General features: G+C 42.4%; 1 protein-coding gene across 1 annotated transcript in view; it reads left to right on the top strand.

Annotated features, from left to right (window-relative positions):
- The window catches only part of TMTC1 (transmembrane O-mannosyltransferase targeting cadherins 1), a 146,881-nt gene that overhangs the window by 71,132 nt on the left and 49,649 nt on the right, over positions 1-26,100 (top strand). The window contains exon 9 of the mRNA XM_071551208.1: positions 11,954-12,075. Within this exon, the coding sequence (XP_071407309.1) occupies positions 11,954-12,075 (122 nt within the window). The remainder of the gene's footprint in view (positions 1-11,953; positions 12,076-26,100) is intronic.

The following is a 26,100-nucleotide window of genomic DNA, read 5'->3' on the forward strand; positions in this document are numbered from 1 at the left end:
TTGTGCTGAGTAGTATGAATTACCGAGGAAAGCAAACAGTAGGAAATGCCACTTTTTCTGGAAATAAATTATCCCATTGGGCTTCAAACACTCCGTTTTACAATGGGGAGAGGGAAGTTCAGGACACACGAACTGCAGGCACAGTTCATTATATTAGGCTCTTAAGAAAACATCACTCCAGATGGAACAGCAGTGGCCTTTTATACAGCATTGCTCCCCTCCAAGAAGGACCATCCTTCAGTCAAGCCTCAGAAAGGCTTTTTCTCAGTATTTTACAGCTTGTAGGCAGCATGAGACACATCACTTGATTTTTCACACTTCATAAAGTGTAATATGTTCTGATTTCTTTTAAAGCAAACACACAGAACTTTCTTAGCAGCCATTTTTTTCCCCTTTTTCATTGTAAACTCTAATCTGAAGAGATAGCTTGCAATTTTCTGCAGAATTATTTTAGAGTGAACCAGCATGCAGTTTGTGTGCTTTTTGCTTGAGAGTGTAGGTGTGCAGGGGTAAGAGAGGACAAAACCTCATATTCAATCTTATTGGCACTATCAGTTTCCTTTCTGTGGTGTGGAGAATGGAAATGCTGCTAGAAATTGTTTTGGCAGCAGTGGAGACATTTGTCCAGTGAATGCTGAACTGGTTTTCAGTGGCAAGAGGCGATGCGTGTGCGTGCACAACACAAGCTCACAGGAGACTCACAGAATATATTGTGTGGACTGTAATTAGGGAATGCACGGATTGGATTTCTGCCTTTGTTGCCGTTGAATTTTAAACAGGGCTAATTTGTTGTTGACATTTGTGATTAGGGTAATAACTCTATTGGCGTGTATGTGTAGTGCTGATAAAGGACATCTTAAGGCATGAAGCTTTCTTGTTCCTTTTCGTTCTGGGAGTGTTGTTATACCTTGAAAGGGGAAGAAACAGTGCAAGATTTCTACCCATAGGTGCTTTTCTTGGAACTTGTCTATTATTAGATGGGGGTTTAATGCTGAAAACTGCAGAAACAGAGAAGGCAGCTCACCAGTTTGTTTGGAGAGAGAAGCCTCCTTTCCCATCCTCCTTGTGCATTTTCAGTGTTGTTTTCCTCCTTAGTTAATGAGGAAGTCACTTCCAAAATTGATTTTTTAATGCCTTGTGTAGAATATCCATTCTCTGGGTCATTTCTTTTGTGTAGTATGAATCCTTCTTGCTTGTCGGCCGATGAGTTCCCCGTGAGAAACTCCCCAAGTAGGACTTGTTGCTCTGTGCAGGGCTGAGGTGCACAGCCATTGCTGCAGGCATCCCTATCACATGTCACATTTAATGCCTGTCTTCAGGAGGTCTGGCCCAAGTAAAGGAAAGGCCAGCTCCTTGTTGCCCCTCTCACTGGGGGAAGGAAAGGACTTTGCTGTGGTCTCTGGCCAAGGCTCCTCCATAGTGACTAATGTGTCAAAGTTGCAGTCCATCCTTAAGCAGCTCTTTGAAGCCTTTTGGGACTTGATTTTTCACCTTGCAGATGCCCAGTATGCTCTACAAATTGGCCTCTCTGGGGCTGTTTTAGCCAAGGCACCAGGAATCACTGATGTGTCTCAAAATCCTCAGGTCTCTCTCAGCACTTTGCAGTGAAGTTCCTCACACAGGCTTCAAGTAGTGTTGTGCTTGATGGGGATGTGACAAAGGCTGGGGATGCTATCGCAAACACCTGCACTCCAGAGATATATTAATAGCTGGGAAAAGAAGATGAATTTATTTATTGTTCATTTTCGAAGACAGCCTCAGCTGTGCGGAATGGATGTGGTCTGACTTCCAGCTTTGGGACTAGATGGATTACAAAGGCATCAGGAAATGGATGAAGCACTCTCTTACTGGGTGTCAAGCATGCCAGTTACAAGGTCAGAGAAGTAATCTGGTGCCTCAAATGGCCATTGGCATATCCAGGGGCCCACAGTGCTGCCTTTCTATCCTGGAAGAAGCAGCGAGCACCTGGTGAACTGGAGGGAGGACAACAATTCCTGACATTATCATCAGGACGACAGTTATTTCTTTGACGTGTCATAATAATTCAATGAGCATGAAAGGAAGACCCTTCAGATGTTTGACATGATGCTCTGCATGGCATTTTTAGGTTGCTGCTTAATTAGCAGTGTGATTAAAATGCAATTTGTCCTGTAGTTGTAGCTGTGAATATGTGTGTGCAGATCACATGATGGATCAGATTCCACTTTCCGTATGGTACTTGATACATGGAGAGCTGATAGTGGGAATACTCCCATGTGGGCAATGGGCTAATTCAGAGCCAGGTGATCTGGAAAACTAATTTGAAACAGTAGCTTTTGTACCTGACCTCTCTGGGGGAATGTATTGTGCCACATACTGCTTGGCCCTCATGCATTTATACTCATGACCAGCACTATGGAAGGACCTTATGGTGATTCACAGCACCTTCTGCTTGTTTAGCAGCAACATACAATGATGTGCAGCAGTTTGCTCATGTCTGAGGAGGGAGTGCTACTTATGTTTCACATCAATTAAAAAGTATGTCTAGTGTCCTCTGGGATATACCTTTTTAAAGCACATACTTTGCTGCTCTGTGTGATGTCACTACATAAGGTACAGAATATTGTGATGGTTTTCAGGTTGCATTAATTAAATGCAACTGAGATACATATTATCCTGCCTTTCATATTGTACAGTTGGTCATTTTCCATTTCCAACTCTAATTTTAAAGATAATGCTGCCTCTTTAAATTTCCCTACATAGCCCTCCTTAGCCCAGACAGGGCATGTTATACCAAATTACGATGACTTTAATTTGAGCTCTAATTGGCGTCATATTGCCATTTATCTGGTGGATTATATGTATGAATATTATCTGAGTATACTTTTCAGTCACTTGCAGACTAAATTTCTTGGCTGACAATGTTCACTACCATCAAGAAGCAGAATTCATTTGTATCTTCTCTTTGCATGTTTCTGTTGTTTTTGTTAGCACTCACTATGTCTATTCTGTCATGCTGTTTACTTTACCCTGCACTCTTGAGACCTTTGCCTGGTTTCCCAGGTTGGCATTTCATTTATAAATCACAGCCTATGGACCTTTCTGGGGAACAATTACCTTTTATAATATTCTACAGTAGTACCAGCATAGTTAAAACGTATGCCTAGCAAAATTTATATGCCACAACACTTGCAGAACAATACCTGCTTCAAAGGCACAGCAAGGTGAATAAGGCTATTTATTGATGGAGTCTATCTGACGAGCTGGAAACCACAGTCATTTTCATAAAAGGTCCATTTAAAATAAATCCTGCATTCATTTTCCTGAGGGCCACTTGAATTCCTTCCACAGAGAGAGAGAAGGTCAGGACTGATGTTCTTAATCCTTAGCAGTGAGTCTTTTCTATGCTGCTTCTGTTGTTAATATTTGCTGCAGGGAGAGAGTAATAAGCCAGAAAGACTCTGTTTAGTTGAAGCTGGAGGAAGGGGGTGAGCCCCTTGCGGACACCCTGAGTGCCTCGCTGGCTGCATTTCTGCTCTGTTGAGTTCTGCAAATGGAGCAGCTGTGTGTGGATCCCTGGTGGGGCTGGAAGAGACAGCAAAGCCTTCCCAGGGTGCTTGTTGTGCCAGCTGACAGACCCAAGTGAAAGGGAAAACCTTCCTTGGTCTCTGTGTGACTGCTGTTCTGGAGTAAAAAAGCAAACACAAGAACTATCAAAATACCTTGCTCTTTTTCTCAGTAGATGTTTGGAATAACAGTTTTGGAGTGTGATACACTCTGAGTAATTATAACCATAGCTGTAGTAGTCCTGATTTGGCTCACCATGAATATATTCAGCATCTCTCCAAACTGGCTCTTAATGCAGGAGTTTGTCATGCTAGGAAGGTAATTTTCATAGAGCCAGGTAGTTCTGCCATTTTCAGTATACTAACACTGAATTACTCTGTTTATTCTACCATTTTCTTCCTCTGATTTAATATTTCAAGGCCCACTTGGAGCTGGAAGGTTTGGAGTGGCACAGTAATAGGGGTGAAAAGGAGAGGGCTGGTGAAATGAGGACCAAGAAATTTACAGCTGGGGGAGGTAATGATGCTCATCGTGGCTACTTGGCCTTGGTAACACTTTAGGGTGCCAAGCTATTGTGGTATTTTTGTTAGAATCCTCTTGTTCCTTGTTACTTTCTTAAGAGCAGACTCACCATGAACTGAATTGCTTTTCCAAAGATCATGCTTTTATGTACTGCAAGGAGTGTGCATTTAATTTTACCTGTTTTGTTTTCTCCTCCTGGTGAAGCAGTTTACAGTTACAGAATGAAAGGGAAGACGGAAAAACAACCGGAAAGTCAAAAGCATTATTCTAATTCCTGGAGCAATTTGTCAGTTTTCCTATTTTCTTTTGGAATGTTTCACTTCTCTTTCAAAGATGTGTGTGCTCCTTCATCCTTCTCAAATTGGCTTGTCAAGTGGAATTAGAGGTTGCAGAGATTAAGAATTGGGAAAATGAGCTTATATCTTCATGGAATTTTAGAAACCTGGGTGAGAAAGACCATAAACAGCTGAGTGGATGGGTAGCTGATGTCTACAGGGGAAAAGAAAATAGTAGATACAAAAATTTTACTGTAAGACACCAAAATAAATAGTGAAATATTGTAGAATATACTTCAGTGCCCTGCTGTGGGTTATGGGTGTGGGAAAGGCCTATTTTCTGCTTTCATTCCATAATTTGAAGACCGATTTCCAAAGCCGTTGAGCATCCACAGTTTCCATTGATGGAAAGTTTTCAGGCACTTTCAGCATTTCTGAAAAATATGTTTTTTCACCTAGTGGTACAGACCAAGACTTGATTCCTTCTGGAAATGAGAAGTTCTTAGGGTGGTCTGAGAAATGTGCCAAAGATTTCTCTTCAGATAATCCTGGGTTAGGAAGCCAATGCTGCTTTCAAGGGTTTTGATTTAGATTCTGACTGGTGTATGCTTGCATGTACAACCAGTTCCTGAAGAGGTGCTGCTGCTGGTGAATGGGAAAGTAGTTTCTGTTGTTGCCAAATACTTGAAATAGTATCAGCATATCAGGTAGTTAATAAGCAGATAGAAGTGATGGTCAAAATAGCATTGGAAATCTCCATGGCTCTGGACTATCTGTGAAGTATCAAAATTACTTAATTCTAGTCACTAGTAACTGGGGGTGATTTCTAGCAAAACTAAATGATCACCAAGGAAAACTGAGTTATTTCAGGAAGTCAGTGAGTTGATAAGCCTGGCATCGAAGCAGCTGGTGCTACTGAAGATGCTGATTTTTTAATTTTTTTAAATGAGATGAAAGAATAAAACTCCTGATAAATTGTAGTAATTACAGAATTTGTGGCTCTTTCTTTAGGACCAAGCTGATTAAGCCAGATGTCTGAGCCAGATTTGAAGCTGGGAAGTTACCTTTGCCTTACCAAATATTTGACTTTTTTCAGAGCATCTGTTGACACCTGACTTTTTGCATCATTCACTTGGAAATAGTGGCACAGGCAGCAGAGTGAAACAACCACAGCTCCTCTGTGCCCTCCTGTTTGGCCACAGAAGATAAAGATGTGCATGTTCCATCCTGATGTCTGCCAGTGACCTAAAGGAGACCATGCTGATGGTACATGTAGCATGGTACAGCCCTGCCATGACCCGTCTGTGCCTGCACCAGTGCGACAGGACTTGGGAGCACCTAGTGCTGGCTTCTGGGAGCTTTACAACCACAGGGTTTTTTTGGTTGTTTTTATTTGTTGTTTTGGTTTTTTTTTATGTGAAGGGATGAATCCTTGGAGTTCATGAACTACAAGGATTCATCCCTTATTAACTTATGCTTTCTTTTTATCATCTCATGCATGAATGCAGGCAGAGTGAATTTGACACGCTTCTACACCATCCCTTTTATCTTTAATACTGTATATGTGGAAAGTGCAAGAGTAGATGTTTGCAGATCCTGACCTCTTGCCCAGATGAGATGCTACCAGTGGTTTGATGCAGGCAGCAGAGGAGTCATGTTGCTGAGCTACTTGTGTCTTCACAAGGGAGTGGTACGGCAGGAATACGAGTGCCCTGTCTGCACTAAGGGCTTGCACAAATGGGTGTTGGGAATATACTGAAGAATGTCATCCTCTGTCTGTGGTCTGCAGACCATCATGTAACATCTTTATTGATGATTTAGATGAGGGGATTGAGTCCATCATCAGCAAATTTGCTGATGACACCAAGCTGGGAGGGAGTGTCGACCTGCTGGAAGGCAGGAGGGCTCTGCAGAGGGATCTGGATAGACTTGAGAGATGGGCTGATTCCAATGGGATGAAGTTCAATAAGGCCAAGTGCCGGGTCCTGCACTTTGGCCACAACAACCCCCTGCAGCGCTACAGGCTGGGCACAGAGTGGCTGGAGAGCAGCCAGGCAGAAAGGGACCTTGGAGAACTAATTGACAGGAAGCTCAACATGAGCCAACAGTGTGCCCAGGTGGCCAAGAAGGCCAATGGGATCCTGTCCTGTATCAAAAATAGCGTGACCAGCAGGACCAGGGAAGTGACCCTTCCCCTGTACTCTGCGTTGGTGAGGCCACACCTTGAGTGTTGTGTTCAGTTCTGGGCCCCTCAGTTCAGAAAGGATATTGAGGTGCTGGAGCAGGTCCAGAGAAGAGCAACAAGGCTGGTGAAGGGACTGGAGCACAAGTCCTATGGGGAGAGGCTGAGGGAGGTGGGGGTGTTCAGCTTGGAAAAGAGGCTCTGAGGTGACCTCATCACTGTCTACAACTACCTGAAGGGAAGTTCTAGCCAGGTTGGGGCTGGTCTCTTCTCCCAGACACTCAGCAAGAGGACAAGGGGGCACAGGCTCAAGCTCTGCCAGGGGAAATTTAAGTTGGAGATCAGAAAAAAAATCTTTCCAGAGAGAGTAATCAGGCAATGGAATGGCCTGCCCAGAGAGGTGGTGGATTCACCACCCCTAGAGATTTTTAAATGCAGATTGGACGTGGTGCTGAGTGCCATGATCTAGTAAATGAACTAGAGTTGGACCAAGGGTTGGACTCGATGATCTCCGAGGTCTTTTCCAACCCAATCGATTCTATGATTCTATGTAGCTTCTTTGAATCTCTGTGTCTCTTTTGATGGATAATGCACTTACCTCCTAGGCCTGCAAGCATTTCAAAGTGAGTAATAGCAACCATTGCTTTTATACAGCTGTGCACTACCAACTTTCCTGGATGGCAGATTTTCTGTGCATGCAGTCAGGCGTTCCAAGCATAACATCTCACTGGCTGCAATGGGCCATCCAGAGCTCACCATCAGAGTGTCATGGATGTGTTTGGTAGGAAGGAAGTCTTTACTCCATGGAGCTGTTTGTTCCAAATGGTGGAGAGGTGACACTTGCCTCATTCTCAAAATAAACAGTTAGAGGAAGAAATTAAACCCATTTGATTGCCACCTTCCCAAAAAACAGGCAAACATGTATAAACATGTTTGGAAACATTCAGAGGTAGAACAGAATGGAATTTGCTTGGATTTGTTTGCCCAGCTGCTGTCTTCCCTGAGGTGCAACTTACTCCAGCCAGGAGGAATGCCGTCCTCACAGCTCTGCTTTCCAATGCCTCAGCCCTTGGAGGTGCCAGGGGATGTGAACATCAGTCCTGTCATCGCAGTGTAAACTTAGTGTATTTGGCACCTCAGACAATGCTTTCTCAAGGGGAAAAATAAGGAATTTATAGTGGGCTTATGCAGTTAGGACAGATATGTTGAAGTAATCTGCACCTCCTGCACTCATACTTTGAGGGTTCAGGCTTGTAGAAGACCTTGTGATTTAGCAGTAACCAACAAATACTTATTTAAGGCTCAGAAATATGTCTTACCTGTACCATGGAAAGACCTCTTTCAGTTGTAAATTCAAGAGTCTCTTCCTTTTCCCCCAAGTTGCCAAGAAAGCAATTTTTGAGATTTACTGCTATATTGATGATATTTGACCTTGGAGTGATTCTTTGACATTTTGTTTGAGATATTGTGACACTTTACTTGAGAGAAGTAGTGTTCTTTTGTTCTTTGATAGGTCTATGAAAAGTAAGCTAAAACCCTCTTTTTTTAATTGGTTTTGGTTTGGTTTGTTGTTGGGGTTGTTTTTCTGTTACAATATAATGAAGGCTTGATTGTAATGAGTTGAATGTGAATTTGAAAACTCCTCCCTCCCACCAAACTATTTACTATAAAAAATGCTATTTTGATTTGAAGTTGGCTTTACTTTAACAAGACCAGTCATTCTAAGGTTAATTCAAAGGTGTTCATTGATTTATTTTTTTCCCTTCCAAAAAGACCTTTGTGACAGAAATACAAGTTTTGTATTTCCAAAAACCCCCACTTCCATTAAGATGAAAAGAATTGTCTCTCTGTAAAAGGAATTAAGTGATCTATAATTTCTAGTCCTAGCTTTTTTTATTCAAAGGAAAAATGAAGACAAACAAATTGCCTATTACTTTTTAAAAGCTTTTACCACTGCTCTGGGCACCTGGAAGGTGCTGATTCTAACACTTTTAGCAGAGCTGTTTCAGGTGGGCTCATATGACCGAAGTAGTTAAACCAAACAAATGGTCCTAATGTTTCTTTTATTTCTTTTCCTGGAAAATACAACAGGCTACATATAGGTTGGGTTTGTTTTATTTAAAAGAATGTGAAGGACATCTCCTATGGCTTGTGTTGAATAGGAGATGCTGCTGCCCTCTGTTCCTGCAATGCTACAATACCAGTGCCTGAGGTTCTTGTGCCCTTCTGTCCTGCTTGCTTACTTACAAATCTGTCAGTTCCTCCAGGGAAAAGGGGAATAGAATGTGAATCCTAAGTGAATTTTGTTAGGGAAAAAGGATAAAGGAGAATATGGTATCTTATGAGACTTGTGCTGTTAGCTTTCAGCTGTCTTCAGTTATCACCTGTGGCATGTAGAATCTTTTCAACACAGGGTTAGGGTTTGCGTTTCTGTCCTTTCTTCTGTTTCCTCTGAGCTGCTCAGGTTGGCAGATGTCAGCCCTTGCTGGAAAGGCAGGGATGGATAGCTCTGCTGTGCCCTGGAAAGGCAGGGAGAGAAGAACGTGCAGCTCTCGGTTCCAGGCAAAGGCTGGTTTTGTCAGTATCTAATTGGACAGTAGAAACTGTTTAGTGAAGCGAGAGGTAAGATCTGGCCCTGAATAGGGGAGCTTTGTCCTCCAGTATGAATTCCAAACTATGGGCAGCCACTAATTTAGAAATTGCTTGAGCCAGAAGCTGCACCCACACTGTGTCGCTGATGGCCATGGATGAGTTTGAGATGCCCAGCAACTGCACCTATTTGTTCTGCCCTGCCTGGGGGCTCTCTCCAGCCTCTTCCTCCCAGGCAGGATCCAGCCACAGGGCCAAGGTGTCATTCATGAGAAGTGCCTGAAGAAATTTTGGAGAGATTGATGGCTGGGCAGGGGAGACCAACCCAGACTGAGCTCTGGGATGACCACAGCGGTTTGACCTGCAGGCTCATAGGCAGGACCACTTGTAGCACAAAACCAGCTGCAGCCTGGCCTTCAAGGACCAGCTATTCACAAAAGCCTCTGCCTCAACGGAAAGCCAAAAATAACTGCCAGTTATTTTTTGTTTCAGAAATCAGTAGCACCGTGGAGGGTTCTGCTGCTTCGTGAGGCTGGTTTGTGAGTGGTGGTCTTCCATCTCTGAGCGCTGCCCAAGGGACTGAGCTGGCAGCCCTCAGTGGCATTAACCTAGAGGTGTGACTTGTTGTGGAGAGAAAAAGGGCACGCAGTACCATTTTCTCCTTCAGCTGAGCTAATTCCCACATTTTCCTCTTTCCCATCTGAGGTACAAGTTTTGTCTTTCTCTAGCATTCAGTTTCCTTTGCTTATCTGTAATGCTGCAGCCTTGAGTAACACCATGTTCTTCCTAGAGATGTTTAATTAGAGGTTGTATTCCCAGTTATTGATTTAATGAATAACTGGAGAGTTTATTTGAAAGCAAGTGCATATCTGGGGGCAGGGAACACTTTATGCTTTACCAGTGCACTCTGGCCCAACATACCTGCCTGTGCCTCCAGGTCTTTGTTCTTAAGCGGCTGGGGTAGAGTGGTGGCAGAAAATGGGCACCATAATTAGGTCAGACAAAGTGGGGAGTGTCAAATGGCAGGAGAAAATGGAGTATATTTCCAAAGCTGGGAGGGAGGGAAGCTGGAGTTGAGCTAGGACTGATAGTTTGCCTACAGATTTGAGAAATAATTTTTAATCCTTTTTTTTCCTATTCAATTTTCTGTTGTAATTACAAGCCAAATGACCATTACCAGGCACCTCTGCTCATCAGCTTTATGGATTGGTGTCAACTTCAGTTCTGAGAACAATGTATTTTTGGTGCTCTCGTGACTGCATGTAGGCACTAGTAACTGTGATTCAAAATCACTGAAAAAGTGGGTAATAGCAGCACCACAGATAACTGTGGTGCTGTTTAAAGCAGAAGTTGATTAAAAAGTCTGGAGACATGAATTCTACTCCTCTCTGTCATGTTTCCTCTTTGAGTTGGGGAAAACCAGTGCATTTTTTTGTGATCCTAAGGTTCAGCTTCTCTGAAGTGACATCAGGGCATCCTGACTTGTAGCCATGCATTTGGCAACCATAGAAAACATTCATTGTCTTTCTCATAGAATAGAATGAATATATTATAATTGCAAGACTTCTGAATTTCAGCCACTGTCTAGACCAGTGGTAACTGGTGTTGCAGTCTGTAGCTTTGCAAAAGCAAGACAGGTTGTACTGCTTGGCCCTGCATCATTGCTCCTTTCTCTGCTCAAAAATCGTGTTCAACATTCCTAAATTTAGTTCCCTCCAGCAGAAAAGTCAATTTGCTCTCCAAAGCTGAGAAATTGGCCACAACAATTAGAAAGTGTTGCAACCATTAAGTGATTGTGGTTGCATCTGTTTCTAAGCGTGACAAAGCTTCTCCTGGTGGCTGCAGAAGGGCTCTGTGGCGGCTGATGAGGAGCAGTATGGCGGGGCAGGAAAGCACAAATGTCTGCCTGGGTGATTGAACAGGCATAAAGTTAACCTGATGTCATTCTTTGAGATCATCAGAAGAAAGCACAAGCTGATTCACCCTCTTGGCATGAGGCTAAATCTGAAGCTCAGCTTGCTCGAGGAGTCTTGAGTCTCTCCATGGCAGAATCAGTGGCCACTGCTGTCACAGCATCCTGAGACACTTGTGTTGGCCACACAGGTCACAGGTCAGCTGTTTTGAATTGCATGTGGTAATTCGATTTCTCCTCAAAGAGTGAGCTAACATTAAAGTGAGCACAAGTGAAGGGCATTAACTAAGCTCAAGTGAAAAACATTAATTTTAACATACAGCGTGTCTCAGATTTCTGGCTCTGTATGAGTATGGAGAGCTTGTGTGCAAAAGTATCATTTCAAGTTTAGATATTTTCTCAAAAGGGATAAAATTACTTCATTAATGTGCCATTTGGGGCTAGTTTTCTTTACACAGAATGTGACTGACTGAACAGTTTTTATTCTGTTATAAACATTTAGGATTGAACACAGCAGTGTGTGTGTGTATGTGATATGCATTTGTGTATTTACATACAGTCATGCTGCCATAGACATGCTAATGTACACATTCATGCTGTTCTATACTTATATATTACCAGTGTGGGTTATATCTTAAATACTAGCTGTGCCATGCATATGATAGAATTGACCTTGGAAAAGACACCAAGGGTAATAATAATAGACACTGTGAGTAGTGTTTGTGCACTTTCTGGGCATATTAGAAGCACCAATAGTGCATGAATGTCAAAGAACAGTGTCTTGGAATAATTTCTTTTAAGTGCAAAACATATAAAACACTAGTCTAACTTGCTTTTTTATGACTCTCAAAAGGAAAGGGGAAAGTTAGTGGTGAATTAAGTTGGATTTTTTTCAGTTGATACTTGTTTCATTTTGTATTATTGCAGAAACTGGAACACAAAGAAGTTTTGGTTGGCTTGTTGTTCCTGGTTTTCCCATTCATCCCAGCCAGCAACCTCTTCTTCAGGGTGGGATTTGTTGTGGCAGAGCGAGTCCTTTACATGCCAAGGTAACTATTGTAATTGAATTTGTTTCCAATGAGACCACCATCTCATTTTCTAAAAGCAGGCATGATTCCTTCTTCCCTTTTAAATACTTCAAACAACACACTGCCTTTTAGTTTTGCTGTGATAGCATGAGAGATTTTACAGGCAGCTGAGAGCAGATTGCTTGGCAGGAGCAAAGCTGCACAAAGTCCCTGCTTTCTTATATTTTTTAAAAACAGATTTTTGGTGTGCTTGTCACAACTCAATACAGAGATGAGGTGGTGTTTCTTGAGGATTGTCCTCCAAGACCCTCTTTTTTGGTAGCATTATCAAAATAATTTTTTCAATGTCTTTACTTAAGGATGGCAGCTGAAAAGTTAACGTGTGATATTTTTATTGTGGTATTGTTCAGCTTTTCCCACTGCATTAGGTGGTCAGTAAACACAAAGGAGACTGTCTTAAAAGGCTGCTGGCTTCAGTTCTGAACATGAGCATGAACTCCTGCCTGTAAGCTATTGACTGTATATCTGAGTGGAGAGTGTGCAGTTGTTGAACAGAGTGAGGAGAATCCAACCACTTCTCTATTCCTCAGCCAGTGCCCTGAAGTTTCCCCTCAGCTTTCAGCCTCTAACAATTATCACTTTAGCAGTCTGGGTGCTTCCATTTGCATTTACTCAAGGACAGCTTTGAGGTGTTACTTCTGCAATCTCCACAGTATCCAGACCACAGGCTGCAGTGGCAGTCAGGGGCCCTTCATCCACGATGCACTAGACCATTGCCCATTTCACAGAAACACAGGCTGGTTGAGGCTGAAAAGGACTTTGGGATCTGGTACAGATACCCTGCACAAGCAGAGCCAGTTGCCTGAGACCATGTACAAACAGCTTTTTAATATGTCCAAAGAGGGAGACCTCACAGCCTTTCTGGGCAACTTGTGCCAGTGTGGTTTGTTCCACCCACGAGGGTAAATGGATTCTGCATCTTGGATGCTGCAAGTCAGAAGTCCCAGTTCTGCCCTTGGATGCAGGGATCAGCATCTGTTATGTCTAATGGGAACGGCCATGGACAGCTGTTGACAAAGCACAAGTCCTATGTTGCATTCTCAGTTACTTTATGACAACTGAAACATTTTTATTCCACAAAATGTTTAAATTGTATTCCTCAGAAATTGTGGCTCCAAACATCCTAAAGATGCTTATAGATAGTCTTTTTCAAAACTGTGTATATTCAGATAGTCATTTATGTAAGCACTACCACAAAAGGGCTGCTCATTGGTGTAAAACTCAGGCTGTGTAGGGGCTGTTGCATTTGTTACAAGATTATTTTGCAGGTAGGCTGCATCCCTGTGCCTCCATACACTTGCAAGCTTTTTAGGTCAAATCCTGCTGACTTTATTCACATCACTACCCCTGCCTTTGTTTGCAGAGAGTATACCTGAAAGCATAGTGAGTGAAAGTTGTCCCTCAGAGTTATTTTGCAAATGATACCCTCAACTAATGGATCTTGCATCATTTCAAATTAACTTGGAAATCAGATTGCTTTAAATTCATGTAACAGAAAATGAGGAACCACATGAAAGCGCAAGGCTATTAAGGAAACAGTCAGCTGAGCACAGGGCTGTGTTGAGTGGTTCCATTTCTGAATCTCAAAAGAACAACTGCGGAAAATACTTCAGCTGTCAGCAGTTCCTTGTCCTCCTCCAGATGAGACTGCTGATATAATGAGAGGAGGGGCAATGAAGAAGAAAAAAGGGTATGTTTGCACAGAGAAAATTAATCAGCATTAACATGTGTGCATATAGTTTGTATAATGCTTTTCATCTCCCTGAGGGCTTTGCAAATATATGACCTACAAAGTAGGTAATTGATAGTTGCTACTTTTTTTTTTCAGTTAGGAAAACTGAGGCAGAAGGATTAAATTATTACTTTGGAGTAAGTCTGTGTCAGTCCCTGGATCTCATACTTCTCGCAGATCACTCCTGTGCTGCTTTGCAATATTTGGGTTTTGCTCTTAGCCCAGTCTGGCAGGTAGCTGGCATGAAAAGGAAAGGCAAACTCTAGCAGTGAGTGGGAAAGGTGGTCAGTTTCCAGCCAAAGGATCTGGAGAGAGCTGAGCATCACTTGCATCCTTGAGGTGCAAAATGGCATGAGAGGGAAGGGAGACTTCTGTGAACATCCATGACTATGGCAGCACAAAAATAATGTGATTTTGTTTTGTTTTCCCCTTGGGAACATGACAGTTTAGTAACAATGTCTTTGGGAAGCATTTGTGTTCTTTATTTAGAACAGCCTTTAGCATCTTTCTCATGTTACATCTTGAAAAGGGGTTTTCCGGTCCTTTGCCATTCCTTCTCTAGAACTCAGCAAATCAGAGGTTGTCATTCAGCTTTATTTAGACAAAAGTCCTCGATCACATGTAGAGAACTAGGTGATTTATGTTTTTGGGTTTATGCTGGAAGACGCTTTCCTATCTCTGTTTCAAGTAATAGCCTCTTATTAATATTTATGGTGCAACACTTGCGTATTATGGATGTGACAGTTGTCTGTGTGTCACAGCCTGAAGTCCTGGTTCAGTGTTGCTCAGTAGTTACCTGGGTAAAATGTCAATCAAAGTTAAGTAAGGACCTAAGAATTTATGTAAAAGATATTGTAAATGGAAAGAAGCAAGGAATAAGCCTTTTACTTGATGTCTAATTATATGGCTGGCCCTTCTTATGTGGAGATTGATGGCTATTTGAAACAATTCCTCTTCTGTATGCAGCCCTGCCTCAGGGAAAAGACATATAAGCTATGTCAAAATGGTCAAATGTTTTCTTTAATTGGCTTTAGCTAAACAAATATTTGGAGAAAATATTTCTTGTATTTATTTTTTATTTGAGGGTTACATGCACTTACTTGTTTAAATCAGGAATTTTTAATAATAGTATTACTTTAGTCTGAAAAATTTCATTGAAAAAAATTCGGTGCCTTTTAAGTTTGAAATTCTTTTGTTGTTGTTTTCTTGCCCATATGAGGGAAAAACTTGTTTTCAAGAGGGCAGGGGGTGTAAAATACTTGTCTTCAGAGTGGTGGACAGAATACAACTCTCTAGGCCTCTTTTTCAAAGAGGCATCACAATAAATAGCTGGATCAGTGAAACTCTTAAACTAGAGGTTTGTCTCTTTTCAAAATGTCACTGCTAACGCTGCTCAGAACACCACAGGCAGCCTAGTTGTTTGAAAATCCAGAACAACTGTGCATCCAGTTATTCTGAGTTGTGGGCAATTTGTCTGTGCTTACACAAGAATACCAGCTCTTCCTCTGGGTAGCCCTTCATGCAGAAACAGAGAGGCAAAGCAAGCTCTTGGCCCATCTAGGAGCTGCCTGCCCTCCTGATGTCCCCGCAGAGCCAGGGTTGCTCTCACGTCGTGGGATCAGACCTTGCCTACCACAGCAATTTCTATGTTTTCTTCATCTTTCACTGCTACCCTGATAGCAGTGGCTCCTGTATCGTAGCTGGACAACTTAAACTGTTTTCACAACCTCATAGGAACCAACAAATCAAGCCAAACATCGCTACATGGGTTATTTCCAATTTGCTGAAAGCAATAGGCAATCCAGTAGTACCTGCACCATTTTTATGGCAACTCGTTTGTGGTGGATAATGCAGTGAGTGGGTTGCAGAGTGCACAGTCACTCTTTCCTAGCACAGGCAATTATGGGTTGCTGTCATTTTTTTTTACCAGCTCCTCACTATATCAAGAGTTGATGTTGCAACCTAATTGCTGATACAAGAAGATGAGATCACTGCTATATACAGGATGGCATTTGCTTCACCATCTATCTCAAAATCTGCAAGGAAGCCAGGATCCAGAATAAAAAGCACTTATATTTTTCAGGAACCTAACACATCATGATAAAGCTTTCTCCATGCCACAGCAAAGCAGGGACCATATGAATTTTTGGCTTTGCATAGCGCATGTTTTTAATTCTTTGTGCTAATGCATTTTTCCCAATTAGTGTAATTATATACGTTATTAACTTTTGTGATTGCAGATAAAAAAAGAATCTGGTGGGCAGTGGAATTGTCTGTAGCTTTTATGAACCAAATAATTCCTGAGCAAAATGCCCCACTGCTTGCAAGGCAGCCAGATGAGGACAGCAGTCACTGCTGCTTCTCTTTTCTGGGAGCATGTTAATGTTCTCCAAGTTATCTTCATTCTCTTCAAGGCCAGCTGTGCAATGGAGTGATGGTGTATTTTCAATTTCCTTTGCCACTCCTTCTGAGCGGCTTTCTCGTTGCCAGTCTTTATTATTATTTTAAGCTACAAGTTCACCAGGACCTGAATTTCTACTTGCCTTTCAGAATTCTCTCAGTATTAGATCAGATCCTGTAAGGGATCATCTCATTTACAGAAGAAGCTTCTCTTTTCAGTTGGAGTCAAACACTGACCCCGGCGAAGTCAGCAAAGTCCCATTGGCTCCACGGAGCTTGTTTATCTTTTCCCTGATCTCAATTCAGCAACATAATTAAGCATTTTGCCAGTTTTCAAGTTAAGTCCACAATTCATTTGGGATTTGGATGTGGAATGTAAGCTACACCTGTTCCATTTACTTAAAACAAACACGATGTCATCGCAGTACTCTGTTCCTGCTGTTCTTGCAAGGGCCCTGGAGCAGCTAAAGTTCAAAAGAAGCAAACTGAATTATATTCCCTGTAATTCAGCTGTGTACCTGAGGGCATTGGGAGGGAAATGGGAGGGCATAATGTGATGGCAGTGGATCAGACCCAGACCCAGCTGAGTTCCTCTTTACTGTGAGGGATGCCTGTCCCTGTGCCATGGTGTCAATTTGAGCAGCAGTACGAAAAATGGCTCGTGGCTGGTGGTGAGGTGGTCAGGACTTCAGCAAATGATTCTGGTTCTGCTTCCACATCTATGAAACAGGGATAACTCCACTCAGCCCTTCAGAAGGGGGCAGAGTTCGTTCTTATTAAGTAATTAGAAATAACTCCCTGTAGGAAGGCTAAATGCTGTGAACAGCTACCTTTGGATGTGTATCTAAACTTTTCTTCTAGCTTTAGAAGGCTTGCCCCATCCCTGTTAAACACCTTAAGGGGAAGTCAAAGCAGGCATCCTCTGTTAATGCAGGCAAGAAATGCTGAGATGGTAGTGCCGTATATTTTGGCAAAAAGGTAGTAAAGACGTAGGGATAAAACCTGAAATGATTCTGCAAACCTGAAAAAGATTAGCTCATGGCACATTTGGTCTAGACTGCAGTATGGCATTATTTTAACTAAATTTGAAACACACTTTTGAGAAATGTGTTACATTTTGAACAGGTACAATCAATTCAGGGGAAAGCTAAATTTGTGTGGAATCGTGGATATTAATGGCTATACTGGAAAGATTTCTGGTTTTGTTGTGATAGATTAAGTTAAAGGAAAACCTTCAAATGCATTTATTCTGCTACTGAAAATTATCCACATAGGTAAAGATATTTGTTTTAAAAACAATAAATTAAACCAGTGTCACATTGTAGAAGTAGTCTACTTGGTCATGTTGCTTGAAGGAGGAGTTGTTATTTACAAGGGAATACACTGGCCTTAACAAGATGCCTTGTGAAACTTAATGGGAAATACTTTTATATGGAGTTTTTGGAGATTCGCAGCGGAATTGATTGGGAAATTATGTCCCTACTATAGACTTACAGAAGTTATTACAATATTTAAATTTAAACTGTAGCATACAGACCCTCCCCCACTATAGTATATAAGATTTAGGGAAATTTCTGTGGAATTCCCATGGAATGATACCATATTTTTCATTTAAAATATGTTTTCTTTCCATAATTCATATAGTAGTGGAAAACCTCAAAGATTCTTGTGTCACCTGTAAATAGAAGTCTGTAACTGAAATTTTGGACTCGAAGACTAATGAAGGAGGCTTGTTTATCACGTAATTTTTTGGAAAGAAAGGAAGAGAAATGTGTCCAAGTGTTGAATAGCAATTTAAGGGTTAGCAAAATCATTCATTTCTAGTCCATGTTTTCTCTCTAATAAGGAGAAGAGTTCCTGCATTTTCTCTAATTACATCAGGTTTTGCCTGGAAGACCACATTGCTTGTGGAGGTAAATCATTTTGATGACTTAGCTGATCATGTCTAAGTGTCTTTAATACAGGCCTGCATAGCTTTTAATTTAGAGCCAATGACACAGTCTTAACACTAACTCAAAAGGTATCTTTCTAAATTAGATGTATTCTGCCAGTGCTTATGGTTCTCTATGTTTTCGTATTACAACCTGCAGACTATTCCAGGAAAAGCTTGCTTAATTACAGTGAAAATTTGTCTTTCTGTTCAGGAGACTCAGTAGCAAGTTAAGTATTCTGCCAATTCCTTGGTGTGTGTCACTGATATTTCTGTAAGGCTTTTTTTTTTTGCAGTGGGATTTTTTTTGTATGTTAAATATTATACCTTGATGGTATTCCTGAAGCTTTTTAAAACCTCTAGTAACTAAGAAAAGCTTTATCAATTCCATGTCATCATTACGAAGAGACAGGCAATTTAAGCAATGCTTTTCCTGTTGTCCCCAAAACTCAGTACCAGTGAATGCTGCTAGTTGTCTGCATGTGGCAGAGATACATCCCACATCCTCCTTACCTTTGGACACTTAGTCCAAAACATTACTATTACAACAGGTGTTTCCCTTGTAGTACCATCTGGTTGAGAAAGTTTGGGTACAACATTTTCCCATGAAAAATAAGACATCTTAGTTAACCCAAAATTTTTGGCCAAGGGGTGCTGACTATATCGAAACTTAAATGAAAAGGTTGGACACAAGACTTCTCCAACCCAAGATAGAGTTTACAGTTGAAAGAAGAGGAACAACAGAAATGGACAGTTGGGTGGAGTGGCCCAGAATTGCTTCTTTGGGGGGACACACACACTCATCTGAGGGTTGGGACATCAAGGTTCATCTGCCACACACTAGCATTTCTTCAGAACCATTGGTGCTGATCTACACTCTGCTGGATCACTCTGTGGTAGCAGTTTGATCTAGACCTGATCTAGGCCCATGCTTGCATTCTTGCCCAGTTAGTCAGCCTGTAACTTGCTGAATTTAGGCTAACATTGTACCAGCTGCGAGGGAAAGTCTCATCCAGCAGTAAGTTTGGCCATGCAAAGTAAACTCAAAATTTCTGGAAAACATTTGCACCAGTGGAGTGTGGTTATTCCAGATCAGCACATGGGCTTTCTTGGCTGGGGAATTTTGGGGACTCCAGATTCAAAACTCTGCACATGCACCCACTGCACCCCCAGCTCTGGGTCTCAACTGGCACAGTGTTGTAAACCCAAGTAGTGTACTTTGCAGGGAGGGCCCAAACTTCTGAATTTTTGCCTTTTTTGGGTGACTCAGGAAATGCTTTTGTTTGTTGAAAGGTTGGACTTTATGATCTAGGAGGACCTTTCCAACTGTAATGATTCTCTGATTTTATGACTCAAGCACAAGCTAGCAAGCACATACAAATACACTCTTTTTCCAGATGGAAACTTTTTTTTTGAAACGTCCAGATTTTATCCTGGCCCAAACAGCTTCAGCCTTGAAAAACTTACCATTTTTCATAAAGCAGGATCTTTTGCTTCTCTTCCAGCACAGCTCATTGCTGCAGCTGCATGCCCGAGAGTGTTTTTGGGGGCAGAAAGAACCGCCCTGGCCATGCTTATTTTTGCCAGCACTCCTTTCCACATCTTACTGCTGTGATGAGGCAGGAGCAGCCCACAGGGCTTGCCAAGTGTGCTTTTTGCAATCAATTACTCTCCATTAGAGAAGTGTGAGCAGAGCCGATGAGTTTAACAGGGATGAACTGCCCTTTCCCCTGCAGCAACAGCCCTGCCTGCGAGCTGCATTTCAGCTGACTTTGGCTCTTGTTCTCAATGTGTTTCCTCTGCTCAGGCTGCAGCGCTGGAATTGCTGGGACTAGGAGCATGTAAAACATGTTGTGCCAGATAATATATGTGCAGGACTGGAGCTAGGAAGCTTGTGGGGAACTATAAAACTGAGAGAATCAATGTTAGTATTCAGCATTTGGACCTTCCTCAAGGCTGTGCTCTCTGCTCTCTGAAAGGCAGCAGCAGGGTGGGTATTTAATCACGGACACAAGGGTTAAATTTGCTTCAGAGCAGCTTGACAGTGAGGGTTGGGTTTCATGGAGGGAAAGGGAATCATCTTAAATAAGTCCTGGAAATCAAGAAGGACTTTTGCAGCCCAAAAGAGCCTCCAGGCTGAAGCGTGAAGCCAAGTGCATTTTCTAGTCTCAGTATAATTTTAAAATAATCCCTTTTGTTGCATTAGCAGCCCCTGAACTGGGGAGTGTTTCTTCCATACATTGACAGGCTGCTTATAGGCAACTCTTTTCCAGACTGATAGGTATGCATGCATGCATCTAGATTCTTATCTGGGCTGAGCTCTGAAACCTGCAGTAACTGCGCTGATGAAATCAGTGGATTTACTCTGAGTTTACGTCGGTAGTTGAGATTAAATCAGTTTAAAAAAAATCCAAAAAAACTACTTCAGAGCTGTGACATCCACAAAGTTACCATAAAAAAGTGTGAGGAAGGCATCTTTTTGGCACAGTTTCTCCCACCTTTTTCTGCTCCTGAGTTTGCAGCCCCTCCCTGTGTGAGTGAGAAAAGGCTGGAGCTGCACTGCTGGTTTCCAAGCCCCTTTCCTCAGAACTGCAGCTCTCAGCCTGTCTGCCCAGGCACTCCTCCATGCAATGGAAATCTGTGCTGTGCAGCCACAGCTTGGAAAATACAGTAGAATGCCTGGCTAGAACATGCCTTGGTCTTCAGGAGCTTTCTGCAGCAGATCTCCAAGTCATTTCGGTAGGAGCTAGGATGGTTTCTGATGCAGGCAGATTGCTGTTGCAGAGCATCCTGATAATCTTGAGCTGCACCACTAGCAACACGTGTCTTGGATTAGATGCCATCACCAAGAGCCAAATGCACTGAAAACTGTTCCTGACTTTCACTGAAAAGTAAGAGAAACATGATCCATAGAGGGAGAGCAAAACTGTGTATAAGCATTTGTCAGTAACAGCCTTGCCTCAGGAAAGGAGCCATAATGGCCAAGGGAAAGGTTGAATTTGTAATCTAATTACCCAAGAAGTGTTTGCAAATATTGAGTATCTGCTGTTTTGGCTCTAGTTTTAATTGGGCGATACATGCAGAGCCCCATGGAAAATGGGGTCTTTGTGCCACCTCATTCCCATCTGCTCGTGCCTCCTTGCAGGTGGAATAATATTAGCAAACCCAAGAAATTATAGACAAAAATCTGTCATTGCACAGCCCCCTTTGTGCAATCTGCCAGAAACATATGGCAGTGGCACAGAGGTTTTCCCTGCTGGGTGCAGCCCTGCCCTCACTACAATTCAGGGCATTCCTGAGGTACCACTTTAGTACTGCAGGAGTCTGAAACACAAGGAAGAATGAAACCATTGGCCTGCTGGCCCATTTGCACAGTTTTTCTGCTGCATCACTGAATTTCTGAAGTCACAGGTTCTCCTGTAATAAGTGTGCTCATTTTGAGCTCAGAAAAAACATTATCATGTTAACCTGGTGGGCTGTTCCTGAGGTCCTGCATTGCTGCATTCCTGAGGTCCTGGGGACCAAACTGGACCATGAACTTTTCACAGTGGGGAACAGTTGCTGTAGCAGGTTGTTGCTTATCCTATGGAAGAAAAAAAAAAGCAGAGCATTTTTACAGTAATCCAGTGGAAAATGGACTTAAAAGCAGAAAAGTGGTTTGGGGATTTTGCTTGTTTCCCATTGTTTTGGTTTTGCTACAGAGTATTTCAGGAAAGCGTTTGCATGACAAAGTCAAGACAAAAACCCTTAAGGAGAAATGGTTTCCTCCCTAGGAAATGCTGGAGTTAACTAAAAAACCAAACAAACCCCAAACCCACAACCCTGCAGCCTCAATACTTACGCAGAGAGCTATGGAAATGTCTGGAATGTAGGTACTTAAGGGTGAGTTTTTCAAGTGGCAAACAGGTCTTTGATGAAAGAACCTTTTGAGACGCTTTCCTTTTTTTTTTCTGTAAATGTGTGTGAGTAAAAACTGGTTTCCTGACTAGCCAGTGGTAAGGTGTGATATGGAGTTGTGTCGCTATCGCTCTGCCGGAAAAAAAGCTAATGTATTTGAAATCTTCTTTATGTAGGTGATGGCAGGGTCATGGCAGAATTAATTACATAGGAGAGGTTACCCGGCAAGTTACCTTCTTTAACTAAGTGCAGCCTCACCTGTATGGCTCTTTCCACCAGAGTATCACTGTTTGGGCTGCTGCTGACTTGCTGAAACTCAGAGCAGCTTCCAGAGGCTTTATCTGTGGCCTGGTGAGGTCGGGATCAAGGAAGGTGGGATAAACTTGTGGAGGCTCTCCAGATCCAGTGACTGTCACAGCATGTTGCTGCTGCAGTGAGTCCATCGTCACAAGCTTGGTGCTTCACTGGTTCAAAACCACGTGGTTGCTGTACTAAAGCTAATTTCTGTACTGGGACTGTTGAGTCCAGTGTGAAACAAGTTGGTGTAAGGTATGAGGGATTACGTGGTTTTGGAACTAGGAAACGATAGTAACATAACTATGGGGGGTTTTGACAGAAGCTACAATCTATTGCTGTGGACACTTCTGTTTTGTTTAGAGCAGACCACGAGATCTGGAGGAGGAGTCTGGATTTGCCCTGATTTTACCGAAGTTATTTGGCCTTAAGGTAGAAATGTAAAAAGAGATTAAAAAATTCTAAGGGTAACGTCTTTGTGGATGTTGTAGAGAACTGTTTTGCAAACTATTTGTGACATGGAATCACAAATGCACATGATTTCCTGGCAGCAAAGGACACGTGAGTACTTTCTGTGTGTCTGGAAGTCCTTGGCCTGCAAAAGACCTGCAGCCAGGAATGTAACATCTGCCCTCAGGCAGGGGATGGGCTTGAACTGACAGTCATTAAAAGAACCATACAAAAAGATGGGCTCCACCTGACATCTGCACTGAAAGGTTCTAACATGAGTGTGTCCTCCCCACCCTTTCCTTGATGATTTGTGGCAGGAAATGGTCTGAAGTTCTAAGCCAAACTCACCAGGTTCTGAAAAATACTCAATTCATGCTGTCTGATCCTTTCCCTTCTTTTCCTGCATGGGTTCCCATGCACTTTACAGTGCAGGCACATTGACTGTAGGATAGTGAGATTCTAATTGTGGCACAATTCAGTCCTAACGTCATCAAAGTTATCTCTCTTTTATTGAATTGTAAATCATACTTCAACCCTGCTCCTTAACCTTGCCCTTGGCAGCTTTGTGGTTTGGAATGCTGGGATGTCATGAGCTACACAATCCCCATCCAGCAGCCATTTGGGGACCCATTCCCCTCTGTGTTCAGACTTACTGCTGAACCCCATGGTCTTGTTGCCTTGCTGAGTGCAGAACCTGCTTTTGGGTTACTTACCTATTTATCTCTTGGAGAGTCCTGTGCTCTGTTGAGCAGGATACCTTGGTTTCCACTGTGTATCCCCATGCTGTGGGTAGAGTCCTGGACTGCAGCTTTGCTGTCGTGTTTGCCAGTCCCCTGTCAGCAGAGGAAAATCACTTTATTGCCATGTTTCAAGTTCCTGCTCTGTAAGAGGAAGATTACAGCAGACCTGCCTTACAAAGTTCTTTAGGAGGCCCTGCTGGACGGTGCTGTGTGGAGCTGGGCACTGCTGTGTACCTGCACTGTGTCACTGCCAGTGCAGCTGGGATGGGACTTGCTGTCTGAGCTGAATTTTTACTCTTCTGTAACTGTTGTGGCAATGCAGTGCAGATGTTGGAGAACAACCCCTGGAAGCAGCACCTTTCCCAGTGGCTGTGTAAGGTGTAATGTGATGCAGGCTGTGCCTCACACAAGCAGGCTGAGTGCTGCTGCTAAGGCAGAAATTCCCAACAGCTGGGACAGGATTTGACATAAATACCAAGACATTGACGTTTGCATTTTTTGTTTTCTGGACACATTCACGATTCTGTATAAAGGGCCTGTTCTTAAATATGTGAAGGTGTAGGGAAATTACTTTGAAAACGGCCTTGTGCTAAAGCAATTAAATAATATTTATGTTGGATAATTAATTCCAGGGGAAGGATAAAATTGCAAAAAGGCAAAATAACAGAGTGAAAACCGTCTGCAGGCTTTTGAGGCATTTCTTGTTGGAAAGGGAGGGATTATTACAGAGATTAGCTTTTCAGAGGTTTTAAAGTAGGATTCAATAGCTATAAAGGTTGGAATGTTTGGCACCAGCATCTCTGTTTGTAGCTCTAAATACTTGCAGTTAATGTAGGTGCAATAAACATATATTTGCTAAAGACTTAATGGAAAAAAGCAGTATAAGCACCACAGAAATTTGTTGCAGCAAAGTGCACGCATAGTTAAGATAACCACTTCTGAAAAATGGAACTCAAAAACAATAAAGAAGTTTTGAATGATCACCAGATTCAATGATGTCTCTGGATTTGCCCCTTTTGTCTATACTTCTCTCAGTGTTCTATAGGGCACCTGTACAGTGCCAGAGACAACACAGTGATTTAAATTAATATGTGCAACAGAGGCACTTTTTTCCTCAGTAAAATGAAGAATTCTTGTCTCTCTCCGCCCTTATGAAGACTAAGCAATAGAACGTGCCCAGTTCTCCTAGAGAGCGGAGGAACTATGCTAAGAAGCCTGCACACAGCTCCTCAAATATGGAACATTTTTCTGATTTCCACATCGACTTTCACCATGTCATGTACTTGCTTGCAAGGTCACCTCTGATGGGGGAATTGCGTTCTCAGTTTTTTCTTACCTTGTAGCAGTCTCACAGGGAAATTACTCAGAAGTCTAGGTACAGACCAGGAAAGCCTGTGGATCTCTAGCTGGAGTGTGGGTGGGTGTAATTATCTATCTGGCTTCTGTCTGCCTTCATTCAACTGTAGGATTCAGCTGCAACTCAAGTTGTTTGTGGAGGGATGTTCTTTTAACCCTGTATATTAATCATCCTCAAGTGTTATTTCAGAGTCTTCTGCTCCCTTTTTTCATCAGGGGGAGCTGTGGGGACTAAGATAGGTTTTAAGTCTAACACTAAAATAGGTGCTAAGTAACCTAAAGAGTTGCAGATAAGCTAATGAAATTCGTTGAGCAATAGAAATTGAAATTCCTTTTTAAAAATGCCAAGTAGAATTAGCGGATTACTAAGTATGGCAACCAAAAGTACTGGATTTCCAACTCAGAGGGGCATCATTGGAAGCATTAACATAACCCTTGAACTAAAGTAAATAATTACTGAATTCATTTAAAGTTACAGAGGAATAAGACTTCAGTCCAAATGTGGTTTGAAAAAACGCTACAGTAGTTATTCACAGAGAGCCATGGAAGTACCCAGGGGCTGGGTGCTGGAAAAGACCCAGTGTTGGTTCATGGAAGGGCAGCAAGAAAGCTCTGCTAGAGCATCTCAGCTGTTCTGGGCTGGGCACTAGGAGGGATGGGCTGGCCCTAATGTAGATGTGCAAGACCCAAACTCGGACTCCTGCCTTTTGACGTGGTCTCTGTCACGCGCTCCCGCTGCGGCGTTGACTACGATACTTGCTCCCCTGCCTCAGCGCTGCAATCTGTAAACTGGAATTAAAAGCTGCCACCACTGGTATTGTTTAGAGACTTCCCTCTGTTAAAATGCTTTTCATTTCCATGCTGCTCCAGTAGTGCTGGGTATTACTGTTATTACGTGATGCTTTCTTAGCTTGCTGTTCAGAAAAGCAGCTGCCTTCTGCGGGCTGGTGTAAGCTACCATTATGCTAGGTGGTATTATATACTTCTGGCATCCAGGTCTATGATTTAGATTAATTTGGAAATTGGGTAGTGACTTGAGGAGAACTGCTGCTGAATTGAAATTTGTTAGCCCAGAAAATATCATTAATCCAAGCCCCCATGAAGTGGCGTAATAAACGCGATACTGAATGAAGTTGCATATAAACCAGACTCCTGAAATATAACTTTTGGTACATTTTCCCTTTCCT

This window comes from Pithys albifrons, chromosome 3, assembly GCF_047495875.1.
Source record: "Pithys albifrons albifrons isolate INPA30051 chromosome 3, PitAlb_v1, whole genome shotgun sequence".
Classification (NCBI taxonomy): Eukaryota; Metazoa; Chordata; class Aves; order Passeriformes; family Thamnophilidae; genus Pithys; species Pithys albifrons.